This window comes from Anolis carolinensis, chromosome 1 (genome assembly GCF_035594765.1).
Source record: "Anolis carolinensis isolate JA03-04 chromosome 1, rAnoCar3.1.pri, whole genome shotgun sequence".
In the NCBI taxonomy this organism is placed as follows: domain Eukaryota; kingdom Metazoa; phylum Chordata; class Lepidosauria; order Squamata; family Dactyloidae; genus Anolis; species Anolis carolinensis.
In genome coordinates, this window is record NC_085841.1 from 95,320,716 (window position 1) to 95,335,156 (window position 14,441).

Here is a 14,441-nt window from a genome sequence, read left to right on the forward strand (position 1 = left end):
ATAACCCCTAGTAAATAATCAGAGGACACCATGCTACTCCATGACAAACAAATTAAGTTGGGCAATACCTTTATCAAGTCCCACCAAAACACCACAAATGTATGCAAGTGTTATTGTTCCCCAGGATGAACCACTGATAGGTGTATAGTTGTCAGGTTACAATTAAGCAATGGCCCATTTACATTTCTGAAAGCTATCAACTACCAAATGTCCATCAGAAGAATAAAAAAACCCTATCTGCTATGAAATAATATTGTATCTAGGATAATTTAATTAGACACAGTCATGGGAAATGCCATATGAGCTACCAGAAGACATGAGAGAAAGCAGTGTATAAGATGTGTTGTTGAAGGCTTTCATGGCCAGAATCACTGGGTTGCTGTGAGTTTTTTTGGGCTGTGTGGCCATGTTCCAGAAGCATTCTCTCCTGATGTTTTGCCCACATCTATGCTCGGCATCCTCAGAGGTTGTGAGGTCTGCTGGAAACTAATCAAATGGGGTTTATATATCGGTGGAAAGTCCAGGTTGGGAGAAAGAACTCATGTCTGTTTGAGGCAAGTGTGGATGTTGCAATTGGCCACCTTGATTAGAACTGAATAGCCTTGCAGCTTCACAGTCTGGCTGCTTCTTGCCTGGGGAATCCTTTGTTGGGAGGTGTTAACTGGCCCTGACTGTCTGGAATTCCCATTTTCTAAGTGTTCTTCTTTAGTTCTTCTAAGTTCTTCTTTATTTACTGTCCTGATTTTAGAGTTGTAAGAGACATTTATTTTGCTAACATCTACTGCGTGGGGAATACCATTTCATCTTTCTTCAGAAGTGCATTTCTCATTGTTTCTGAACATCACCATTATTTTTGACTCAGAACAAAACCAGGCCAAGTCGTGTATAAAGGATGTATTCTTTTTATTTGAAAACATTGTACAGGCATTACATTGCCACAGCCAGTTCATGTTGGAGCATGCAAATATCAAAACAAAAGATAATTTGTTCTCAGTGAAAATTGTTGGACATTGTTTCTTCGTTTTTGGTACTTACTTCAATTTATAGGTGTCAAAATTAATGTGCTTTATTATGGCATTTACAATTAAAATCCTACCCATGGGGTAAAATTTGTATTTATTTAGATAACTCAAGAATACTAAAATGTTTCTTTAAAAGAGAAAATACTACACACTTGTTGAAAATGTTAATGGCACAAGTTAGCAATATCTAAACTATACACTGAAGCGTCTTCATCTGACACAGTGGTGCAAAATATCAATTACTTGGTCTGTCCTTGTTGGTAATTGTGGTTTTAAAGTCCACTGAAGAAAAACTGAGCTGCTCACTGCAGTTTTCATCTGAGATGTTTTGCTACTATCCAGTCAGCACCAACAAGATAGCTGAACACATTTTTATTTGGGGATTTGGTCTATACAGTACTTACGAAGTCATTGTTTTTAGCTGGTATTATAGCTACCTGGGGGACAGAAAGCTCTTTGCTGGTGTCCACTGCAGTTCTTGAAATGGCAGGGAATCAAACTATTAGAAAAATACATTTCATTGATGGCCCTTGCTTCCATTAGATAAGACTTACAAAGTTATTCCAGTTTTTTTAAGTGTACGTAAACAGACAAGCTGGATCTTTAGCTAGAGATAGCAAATAATCTTCACAGTTTACCTGTCCTAATAATTGACAGTGTTCACTAAGGATAGCCTATCAATTAGAAGCACTCATTTGCACAGGGACAGTGCTGGGACCATATCCCAACAGCCCCAAGGTAGATAAACTGACAGGTCTCTGCCTGAGATCTTGGAGAGATGCTGCCAGCCAGAGTAAACATTATTGGTCTGGATATAAGGCAGCTTCATAGGGTAATGGACTCAGTGATCTGTGTGAACACAGTTTTATTAGGTGAACAGTGCAGCACTAAGCATTTCCCTGTGTCTCCAGTAAAATTGACTTCTTATGAAACGCTATAGAAAAATAACCCCAGATTGCAACTTTTTAACCATCTGGGATTCCACCCCCATTTTGATTTTTTTTAAAAACCCTCTTGTCAGTGAATTGACTGGTATGCTGAGTTCCATCCAGTTTGTTTTCATTGAGACTTAACCTACAAATTAGTGTCACAAAAATGAGAAATTCAAAGGAAAACCCTACAAGAACATTTGGCTTACAAAATAAATACTAAAAATTGAGATCCTCAAAAAAAAAAAAGACCCAACAAAGATACAAAATAAATGTGTTTAAACAGAAAACAAACACACAAATTCTCCAAGAAGTGGTTAAGATCAAACATGAAACAGCAGACTCAGAGAAAGGTATTTAATTGGTACAAAAGGTAGCAAAAAAGACGGGGAGATGGCAATGTCTGTCAGTAGAGTCCTGATTTGAAACCTGAGAAAATAATTAAGACCCCTTTCATGAACACACTTAGATACAGGTAATTCAACTTCTAGGATTTCTATTCTAAGTTTATCAAAGTGTTTTCAGAACTGAATCCTCTATTTGTAAAAAGTGGCTTGAGCGGAGGAGTCAAGCCAATATTTAAGCCTAAATGAAGTGATAAGTTAAGGATGTAAGTGGTCTTCAAGCAGTGCCTGGGGCTTGGCCAACCCCCCCCCCACCCCCTCAAGAGTCATTTGCACCAAATGTAGGAATGATCATTTAACATTGTGCTTCTCAGTCCATAGATCCCCAGGTGTTTTGGCTTACAACTCCCAGAAATCCCAGCCAGTTTGCCAGCTGTTAGGATTTCTGGGAGTTGAAGGCCAAAACATTTGGGGACCCATAGCTTGAGAACCACTGGTCTAACAGGAACACCCCAGTTCTAACAATGTTATCTGAAAGCTGAGGCTGTATAACTGCTTTATAGTCTGGATGCTAGTCCTGCTTCTTACCTGTCCAATATTACTTAGATGGTGTGCTGTGCAGTAGAGAGTTTCAGCCCTCATGGTGAAGCAGAAGAGGACTGATGGAAGATGCAAGGAAGAGTGTGGCATTTTTGTCAGAGATGTCAGATATAGAAGATTATGTAGAAGTTACAGAATTACTAGTTTGTATTGAAGTTTCATGTATGCAAAGTGAAGCTGAAGATAAAGGCCTCTTTGTAACTTCGTGATCCATGGGACAATTGGTGCTATCCACTTAGCACTCGACATAAATACTAGTATTTGTAACCTAGAATTAATGGATCTGAAACTGCTCAATGATTGGAGCAATTATTGTGCCATAATTGCTACAATCATAAAGTCCTCCCCCGGTCCACCTTAACAGCTGGTTGCTACAAGAGCAAGAGTTGTTGATCGGGGTGCAAGGGGTGTGTGTGACATTTCAAAACCCCTCCCATTTCTTGGCAAGTGAGGCTTCAATTATGATGGGGCTCTGCTCCTGACACATTTGTACCTAAGTCACTGATGCGGAGGACCTATATTATTTTATGTAAATTGTGGGGATCTTGGCGGTTTTATATGATCTAAGGCAGTGTGGTCCAACCTGTGTCCCATGGGCCGCATGCGGCCCACCAATTCATTTTTGTTGGCCCTTGCCCTTCTTATTGGAAAAACATTTTAATTTAACATTTGGAAAAAAATTGTTTACCCTGCTTACTGCTTTAAGTTTTTAAGAAACGTTTTCTTTCTGAAATGTCTCTGGCCCTTACATTCCTATACTAAAGTTTGATTGGCCCTCAGGTAACTAAAGGTTGGACCACACTGATCTAAGAGATGTGAAGGCTCCACACAAGGAATGTGTGTCTTTTCTCAGAGAACTGATGAATGTGAACCTTCATGGTGATGTCTGAACACAAGACAGGTTGGGTGCAAGGACATGTGAATCTAGACCATCATGAAATTTGATAGCCATGCTATATAATTCTCAAGATGGATTTTTTAAAATTTCAGAACAATGCTTTCAGAGAATAATAAGTTATACTTCCAACTGCCCCCAGGAAGGAGGCACTAATCTTTTAGCAATGAGCAGTTCTTGTTAAAAATCAAGTTTTCAGCTAAAACAGTTCTAAGACTATTATCTTAGATGGACAGTGCTAAGAATGTAAGAAAATGTTTCCTGGCTCATTCGGGAAATATCCAATTCCTTTCTAGTCTCATCTCTTTATTTGTATTCCCTGGAGGCAGGTAAACTAGTATTTTCCCATGGCCATCTGGAGACTAAGCTATAAATGAAGTTATTTGACTCTTCCACTGCAAGGAAATCTCTTGAAAACACTTTCCTATCACTGCGGCACAGATCCCTTCCTTGCTTCTTTCAAGGCATGTGGGCTCTAGAGAAATCAATGACACTTTTGTTTTCAGTTAAGCCTCTATCTACAAGCTCACAAATCAAGACTAGCCAAATGAAATCTGCAACATTTTTAGCCTCATGGGAAAGGGAGATTATTCTGGCAAGTGTTTGTAGATAGTTGCCTACATTATTGCCTCTGAATTTTAAAAAATCATCTAGCCACAATCCAGCACACAGTAAGGAGTATATTCCTAGTCTTTTGCTTGGATTATGAGCTGGTGTCTGGAGCAACGCCAGCAGTTTAGCAGCACCCCTACTGTGACTCTGGATACTGATGTCTCAGGGCAACTTCTGAGACAGCAGTTCCCATACTAATTGGGAATAGTCAAAAGAGAACCAAAAAGCATTTACATTAGACTGGTGAAGGTAAAGATGTATTTGTGACCTCATTGGCAGTACAGGATGCAATTTTTCAGGAGTAAACAAGGAACAAGTGAAATGTTCCCTTTCGTTCTGCTGCCTTATATAATTAAGCTATGCGATGTCAAGCCTGTTCAATATTTTAAAATAATGGTTCATTGCGACGTTCAAATATACATTTGTATGTATAATGTGGAATTTGGTCCATCCATAGGGAATGCAAACATGGAAGCTTGTTCTACCATAAAGCCTGGTTTGAGGCAAAAATGTGATGCACGAGAATGGCTTAACTCTGCAAATGCTGGAATTATTTAATGCCAAGTCCTATTCCAGTCTTTTTTACAGGTAAACATATTTAGGATTAGGGTATAAAGTAGCCAAATCATTGCAAGGAGATGATCAGAGGCTTAAAAATGTTTGGGGCATATAACTATTATAGAAAGGATATCATTGTGTCCTTGAGGGAAACAAATCTTCATTCAGCAGATTCTGCTAAACCAAATCTGGGCAAAAGGGTGGGGTTGCCCAGTGTTCTTCTCACAGCCCCTTTTCAATTTCAGCAGAAAATGAATCTGCACAGATATTGGGAATATATGATGGTTGTCATATATCACAGAACAACCTGAATCAGAGATGGGGGTTAGTGAATGAGAATAGTCTGTAACCCCTGTGCCATACTAAAAACCTAAATAGATATTAACCTTGCAACTGAGTATGAATTGAATAATGCTTAGAAAGGTTGCTTTTAGGACAAACTCTTAAAGTCTTACAGATAGCATTCTGTAGCTGAAGGATTCTGAGAGCAGCAGAGAAGGAAAATGTTTCCAGGCTCTAGGACTGAAAACAATAAGATAACCTATTTCTCATAGCAAATTTAGCATTTATAACCATTCACTGTATGAATCCTGGCCAATCTAGATTAAGTTTCCCATCTCAATAACGTACAGGTTTGGAAATGGTTACATGATGTCACATAATGTATGAGTGCAAAATGTTACATGCCTTTGGAATGGATGTGAGCGCAAGGAATGGGCTGTCTGGTTTCTGTGGTGAATGTAACCCAACAATAACCAGTGGTAATGTAAGAGGGTCCCATGTGGCAAATATAATCGTATCAAAAAAGATAATAGAAAAGGATTTGGAAAAAGAAATACGACTAGCTTAAGATTCTTCGGTGAAAAATGTGGATTGAACCACAAGATCTGTGAACACATTTGAATTCTTAACGCTTCCTGAATAAATGAAGTCTGGTAATAGAAAACTGTCTACTGTGTTCACCTCATATGAGGAAAAGCTATAAAACTGGACTCTATTCTTGCCTCTTTAGGCACAAGTCCAAATTAAATATTTTTTTAAAAATAGAAAACATGTTTCTTGGTAGATATTCTTTTTTGAAAAAGGTAAGAAACTGGTTTTGTATTTGCAAGATTAAGACACTGAAGTGGGAAATATAATATCCCTGTCACCAAATAGAGAACCGTTACCATTTTACAAAGATGGATGTGCATCAGTGTCATAGTTGTTATTATTTTGTAAAAAGGGGTTAAAATGTTTGTTTTCAACCTATTCCTAGAATAGAGATGAAGATCGTCAATTGTCAATCCTCTAGCTTCGCTGAATGATTTACTTGCCTAACCTGACACCTTCCAGGTGGCTGGGGATTATGGGATCTGTAACCCCTCACATTTGCAAGGCAGGGGGTTGGGGAAATCTGCCTTAAAGTGTGAGCAGTCAGAGGCTATGATGGGAGAATAAACAAAATGGCACTAGGGTATAGGTATTATGAGTAACCTGCCCTATTCTATATTAAACAAACCATGACTGGTTGAGAGTGTCTGTGTGCATGTGGACCTAGGGCCCTTTATCCAGAATTGTGGTACTATGGTTCCTCTTTAAATGTCATGTTTTCCATAGGATGCAGCCAACACAGTTGAAGTGGGATGGCAGTGCTATAATTATATAGTGTGAAAGGCCTCCTATTGTACAAATGTAGCTTTTTTGAAGCATCATATAACCACTGGCAAAGTCAGAGCACAAGATGTGCAGAAATATCCTTTTGGTTTGTTTTGGAATTCTGAGCTTCTGCAGGTATTATTTAGAGTGGCTTACATAGAGTTTTGCCTTGTGGCATGACCGGCTTCTTGTTACAAATGTTGTCAAGCAGTTTCACCCTCCAGATCTCTTGGAAGTACTTGAGGGTTTGCAGGGGCAATTCCTGCCTCTCCCCCTTCTCCAAAACACAAAGCCACTTCTGAGGAAGAAGTAGGGGGCAAAGTGGTGGCACTGGTGAACATTCAGACTGCCATATAGGGCACTGACTAAAAGTCTGGCAGGAATGGCTACTCTATCAGATTATTTGCCACCGAGGACTAGTATTGATCTTCCATAGGTATTTATGAGTAGAGAGAGTGCCATTTGGTTCTTCTTCTTCCAAAGATCCTTGGACCCTACAGTCAAAGACACAGGTTCTCCAGTAAAAAAAGATCTTTTCCCACAGGTCACTATTCTCTAACGGGTTTTGCTTTGGGGAAGAGGACATATGAGGCAGGAATTTCAGACTCATGAGCAGAATTGTGCAATCGTGATCATGCCTACTTTTCACCTCAACATCTGCTGAGGAACCCTTTGCCACGAAACACTAGCAGACAGGAGAGGATTCTTGGGGGAATGTTCTGGAGAAGACACTCAGTTCAAATATGGCATCTGCCAGACAAGTTGGGTGTTACTGTTACCAAACTGAGTGTGTAGCTGAGAACATGCCCACTACATATAATCCAAGGGAAGCTTGGTGATAGACAAGCTGTTCTACAAGCTAGCTTGCCCACTATTTCTGAACTTCTCACTAAGGAACCCACTGACAACTTGCAGAGGAACTCCACTTAAAAGAGCAAAAAGACTGAGAGTCACTGCTCTTAGTCATTCACACTTCAAAATAATTTAGTCTGTAATTTCACAAGCCTTCCCTATTTGCTACCTTGCAGCCCACCTGAGCAACTGCATCCGGTAAATACCTTTCTCTATGAATGATACAGAGATAATGGAGATGCACACTCCGCCAAGGGGTGGCAAAGGCCTGCGCTTAGGCAACTCGGACGTGAGGTTCTTCTTCTGTTTCCTGGCCTAGGCTGGTGTATGTGACTGAAGGCTCTAGCTGCCCAGTGGCTGGTAAGTCTACAACAGGTCCAGAAGGGTTTCGGAACTGCTTGTACACCCGTGGATCTTGGGCAACATACGTGGATGTGGAGGAGTACAGCACCAGCCCAACAAGGATCGTGAAGAATGACAGCAGATAAAGTCCTGAAAACTAAAGAGAAAGACAATTAAAGCTAGTAAAGCAATTAAGGAGCATGGCATCAGAGAATACAGCAAGTCGATATCTCAGAGAATACATTAGTTATATTGAGGAAATCTTTCATCTGCAGATAGAAAGACTATGTGCAGCTCCTCTGTACCAAATCAAAACTCAGGATTAAAAATAAATTGTTCAGACTCATAAAATGCTATTTGTTTATCCTGTATCATTTCATATTTTCAGCCGCTTTGAGTTTCCTTGTGGAGATAAAAAGCAGGGAATAAATAAACATATTAAACATAATAATAATTTGAAGTTTTACAAAAAACTAGACTATCTTTCTTATTATCAATATAGTAACAGGTTTTTAAAACTTCTTGGTACAAAACAATGTTTTGTCTGCCTTGAAAAGCAATCAAAGCACAAAGGAAAGTGAAGAAAGGTTGCTCATTCTGGAAAATTAAATGTTTTATAAACAGGAACACAATAGCTCTTTCAATTTCTATCAAGAGATATCTGCATGGTTGTGAAACAGACCAAAGATGAATTAAGGGTGCAGTCTTAGGCCATTGTATAACAAAGTAGACAATTCAATGCAGTGAGTTACTTTTTTAAAAACATATTTTTTTATTCAGAATACTTTTAACAATTTAACTAAAAATAAAGACATTATTAACAAAACATGGGTAACAGTGTCCTTGGGTCCTAAGAACTAGGAAGGGAAGGAATAAAAGAGGGGAAAAGGGATAGGAAAGGGGCAAAAAGTGTGTTAACTTCCGATCTCCTTCTAAGATGGTTTTATATTTTGTCTCTCTATCACTTCCTTTTCTTTTCTTCACATTTTACTTCCCCTTTTCTTCTATCCATTCAGGGATAATTGCTCTTGAGAATATTAGATTGTTCTAAATTTTTAAACTTTTATTTTCCTGAGTCATATAATGACTCAGGAAAATTTCCAATCAGTGTTGTTTTAATTTGAATTTCTTTCATGTTTCAACAGTAATTGCGTTAATTTGTCAATGTTCATTATTTTAGGATTTTTACTAGCCATTGGTGTGTCAAGAGTATTTCTTTTTCTCTCCAACATCTCACACATACAATTCTTGCTGCAGTTGTCAGGTAACCGAACAGTTATATCCAATATCCCTAATAAAACATATTCTCATTTCATCTCTAAGATCTTTTGAATTATATCATGAATCCCTTTCCAATATTATTTTGTTTTACTGCACGTCCACCACATGTGGTAGAAGGTGCCTTCTTGCAGCTCACACTTCCAGCATTTATTTTGGACATTTTTATTATATAGATGGCCCATAATACAGTGAATTACTTCTGAATAAAACAGTGAAGGGCCAAGTGGAAGGTTATTATTTCCAATAATTCTTATTCTTCACCACAGTTGCAAGAAATAGTGATAAAAGATTATAACATTCTTAAAACATACACAAGGACAGAAGTCAAGATAACTTTTGCCATATCTAAGGGCAATCAGTTAAAACAGCACAAAAGCAAAGTCTAAAAAGAAAAAGAAATAAGAACAAAATGACAATAACATTAAGTTAAAACTATGATAACACTCCATTTGATGCTAGATTCATATTTATGCCACCATCTCAAAGTGATCTGAGCTGGTATGTATTAAATACAGACATAGATGTGAGTTCGCTGCCTCTTTGTGAAGCCTGCCAATGTTATAGTGTAAAAGCTTTGAAGCAGACAAAGGAGCACCAGGGTTTCTGGCTGTGTCTGCAAATGAGGTAAGTCTAAATGGAATTGGAGCCAGCTTTTCTTTCACTCCAGAAATAAGTAGGGAATAAAGAGAGGAAACATTGCTTTCATAAGTTACTGTGTTCAATGATCAAAGGAATCTTTGGGAAGGTAATTAAAGTACCAAAATGAAAAATCAAGCCTAAGGCAGTTCTAGAAAGCGGTAGAAAAAAAATCTGAATGTAAGATATTCACCAAGTGAATTTCCATAGACACCCTCCACAAGCAGACTTCAAAACATTGTTATCAGTATTGATGCATGTCAACAAACTAGTTCTAGCAACATATGCGATAGCAGGAGCAAGTATATTATAATGATGGTGGCTCTTTCTCACTCAAGATCAAGCCACTGTCAAACATTTTACATTGTAACAAAGATAGATCACAAGACAACACAACAACATTAATTACTCCAACCCACCACAGCTATAGTGAAGATATTATTCAGGAAACAGAAAAGCCCAAGAGAGGTAAAATGTGGTATCATCAACTCTGCTAAACCAAATGTTTTGGTGCTTCAATTTCTGGATGTGCCAGTAAATGAAAAGCCAATTGAAATTTCATATTCCTTTAATTTGGTCCATCTTTTCACTATGGAGCAATTTCAGCCTTGCATTAAAAGCAAGCAAGCAAGCAAGCAAACAAAGAAAAAACCCTAAGAAGAAAAACAAAAAAACCCTAGAGTATTCATCCAGATTCTGTCAATAACTGATCTGTGAGTCTGATTATGCTAAAGGACAGTGCCAGTGCAAGATCCACGTGGTCTAGTATTATTTGCAGAAATTTTGTGGCAAGATTTGTTCAGAGGGAGTTTGCCATGGGCTTTTTCTGAAGCTGAGGGCCCTTCTACACTGCTATATAATCCAGATTATCAAATCAGATAATCCATATTATCTGCTTTGAACTGGATTCTCTGAATCTACAATGTCATATAATCTAGTTCAAATCAGATAATCTGGATTTCATACACCTGCATAGAAGGGGCCTGAGAGAGTATGACTTCCCAAGATCATCCAGTGGGTTTCCATGACCTAGCAGAAATTTGAATCCTGGTCTCCCAGTTTTTTAGTTCAACACACGAACCATTGCATCATGCTTGCTCTCAAGAACACATTACAGGCCCTTCCACATCCACATAACCCAGAATATCAAGGCAGATAATCCACAATATCTGCTTTGAACTATGTTATCTGAGTCCACACTACCATATAACCCAGTTCAAAGTAGATAATGTGGGATTTTATACACCTGTGTGGAAGAGGCTTAAGTTAGACTATTCAACAGGGATTTAAACTGGTAATCATTTGGGGGCAAATAATATTTCATTCCATTGTTGCAATATTACCTGGGATGCATTTCCCTTACAAAGCAACACCAATCACTCCTCAACATGAGGATTAATATTAGTACATTTGATATGTTGACATACGTTTTAAATACTTAAAACTTTCTGAGCAAAGAAATGAACCAACAGCCCTGGACTCCTGATGTAGTCTGTACTTACTGTGGCTTTATACAGGCATAACATAACAGGCACATTTCCAAAAGGCACGTTTCCCTAATGAGGAAAATCTGAAGTATGTCGGGGAGTCAGAAGAATTGGCCTCAAGTTGTCAACTGCTCTTCCCCCTCAAGCATTACACTTTGCTTTCATGTGCAACCTCACAGGGTGATTTCATAGAAGCACCCCTTGCCCTGTCTGCCAAAAATATCATTATCAAACAGCAGTCATACTAAAAGGTAGCTTGCGAATGCTTCAGTTAAGATTTCAACACAGTGGGAATTTGAGCTACTGCAATATCTGCTGGACTTGTGGAGCATTCTGCTTTAGACATAAAGCAAACAGACCGCTTGGAAGACGTGTTCATGCCCATGCACGGAAGGCAGAAAGCAAAATCAATTGTTTTGTTTCCACCTTTAAACTATCTGCTTGGGTTTTTTCTTTCTTTCAAATATTCTTTCATCTCCCTAGTTCACAAAAAATGGGGACTACTCACAAGCCCTGAGCTGTGATGTCTGCTTTTCTATCATGCTAGTAATATCCTGAATAGTGAGATGCTTTAGCATAGCCTTCACCAATCCAGTACTGTTCAGGTGTGATGGACAACTTCTACCATCCTCAGTTAGCATGGCCATTAAGGTGATGGAGATGTAGTTTGCTATCTATAAGGCATCAGTTTGAGGAAGCCTACTCATCCTAGAATAGCATATAAAATTTAATACATGCAAAAGATAAAGAGGGCTTAGCTCTTCCAGATTTTAGATACTATTATGAAGCAGCAGGCTTTAGTAAGTTAAATTAATTGATTAGATTACAGGACCACACTTTACTTAACTTGGAGGGCTGTAACTTAAGATTTGAAAGGCATGCTTATTTATGGTATGAAATAGATAAAGTGAATAAAGAATTTAACAGACATACATAAGATCTAATCTGCTAGCAATTTGGAAGAGATACAAGGAGGGGTTGGAATCAAAAACTCCTCTATGGCTGCGTCCACTAGAAACAGTACTTAGGCCAACATTTAATGAGGAAATAAGAACCTACAGGGAGTACCTAGCTAAAGAAAAAGATAAATGGAAATGAACATCTATCTATCTATCTATCTGTCTATCTAATAATTCCCTAAAGGCAGTAGATCCCACCTAATCTTGAAAGCCAAGTGGGGTCAGCCTTGACTAGTACTTAGATGGGAGAAAACCAATGAATTCCAGATGCTGTGTAGACTATATTTCAGAGGAAAGAACTCATAAAACCTCCTCCTCCTCCTCCTCCTCCTCCTCCTCCTCCTCCTCCTCCTCCTCCTCCTCCTCCTCCTCCTCTTCCTCCTCCTCCTCTTCTTCTTCTTCTTCTTCTTCTTCTTCTTCTTCTTCTTCTTCTTTTGTGGAATATATATATACACACACAGAAACATACAATCTTCATATTCCACAATCAAAATACAAGTGTTTTCCCCCTTGACCTCTCCTTATGTAATATGAAGGTACAGGGATAATATTGAATATTTATACCTCAGTATGATTAATCATGTAATCATTTCCCTTTATTTCACCAGTTATTCTTTTTATCAGAATCCTGTTAATCTGATAAGAACAGATATTACACTTGATCTTAGCCAAAAGACAGAATATTGGCAAGTAAGGAGAAAATAATAGCAAGAATTTATAAAATATTGTTGGACTGGAGCAAAGAAAAAGAGCATATCAAAGAATATATGACCAAATGGGCTAGAACTATAGGAAGAACAGTTATGTTAAATGAATATGTTAATTTGGAATAAAAATTAAACTACACATATTCATATGATTTGAAAGAAAATTGGATTAAAATGATGTACAGTGTGCTCTCACTTTTCGCGGGGGTTAGGTTCCAGGCCTGCCCACGAAAAGTGAAAAACTACGAAGTAGCGGCATTCTATTTCTTTCACTAAATATAGTCCCCCTCCCTCCCTCCCTCCCTCCTTTTTTTCCTCTTTTAATGTACTGTACTGTCTTCCTTGTTGTTCCTGAGGTGATGAGGTGCAGGCAAGGCCTACTGGCGTGGCCTGCAGGTGGCTGAGGAGGAAGCACGGGCTGGGTCACGTGCTTCAAACTGAGTCCTTTTGTGCCTGTGAGGGGAGGGCGAGCCGGATAGGAAAATCAGCGAAACAGTGAATCCGCGGAACCCGAACTGCGGATTAGCGAGGGAGCACTGTATCAGTGGTATATGATCCCCCCAAAGAATTGCAAAATTTTCTAAAGATGCCAATGATAAGTATTGGAAATGCGGTTGAAATTAGGGAACTTTCCACCATATGTGGTGCCAGTGTGACAAATCAAGGGCCTACTGGAAGTCTATTCAAGAACTATCCGAGAAAATCCTGAAAATAAAGATCCCATTGAAACCTGAAGTTTTTTATTAGGCATGATAAATATGAATTGGAGTACAAACCTGGATAAACTTTTTTCCTACATTACTACAGTGGCCAGAATAGTTTTTGCTAGATTATGGTGATAGAAGGATATACCAGACAAAGAGGACTGAATAGAAAAAAAAATGGATATTATGAATATGGACTTACTAACATCATTAGTACCAAAATCACAAGGAAAGATTATTAAAATGACAGATTGGACTCTCTTCAAAGATTGGCTCAAAGAAAATAAAATAAAGATTTTAATTTGACTAATAGGAAAGACATTAAAAGACCATCCGTGACAATAAGAAGGGAAGTGAATTGAAATAAGCTGACAGACGACAAATCGTTTTTAGATATAAGAAGTAAACATCAAATACCTCTACTTAGAAGAAAGGAAGCTACCAATATCTTATACATAGCCGTCAGTCTGAGGTTCTCAAAAGTACTCATTTTATTTTCTTCATTATTCTGTATCCCGTTTTTACATTATTTCCCCTCTTTATTTCTCCCTCCCTCTCTCTCCCCCTCTTCCCCCTGGGAACAGTTTAGTAATCTTACTATACTTGTTATAGTTGTTTAATCATGGGGATAATCTTATTTAATTCCTTATAATTATCTTTTCCCTTTATTCTGGAAATGAGACCATTCAATTTTGCCTCCCAGGTCTTTTTAGTTTGACCCATCCTTTAATAGCTTTTCCTTTCACTAATATAGTTTTGGAGTAGGTAGTTAGCTAAATATTTATACCAAGTTTTTGTATCCCAATTCTTTTGGTACTTCCACCCTAGGGCAACTGAGGCTTTAATTGCATCTAACATGTGTTTTATTATTTATA

At 38.2% G+C, this 14,441-nt stretch overlaps 1 protein-coding gene and 1 pseudogene across 1 annotated transcript in view; both read right to left on the minus strand.

Moving 5' to 3' along the window:
• Positions 1-886: 886 nt before the first annotated feature.
• The window catches only part of slc35f1 (solute carrier family 35 member F1), a 291,050-nt gene continuing 277,495 nt past the window's right edge, over positions 887-14,441 (minus strand). The window contains exon 8 of the mRNA XM_003215595.4: positions 887-7,949. Coding sequence (XP_003215643.2) covers positions 7,725-7,949 — 225 coding nt within the window. The 3' untranslated portion in view covers positions 887-7,724. The remainder of the gene's footprint in view (positions 7,950-14,441) is intronic.
• On the minus strand, positions 12,740-12,839 carry LOC134295760 (U2 spliceosomal RNA; annotated as a pseudogene).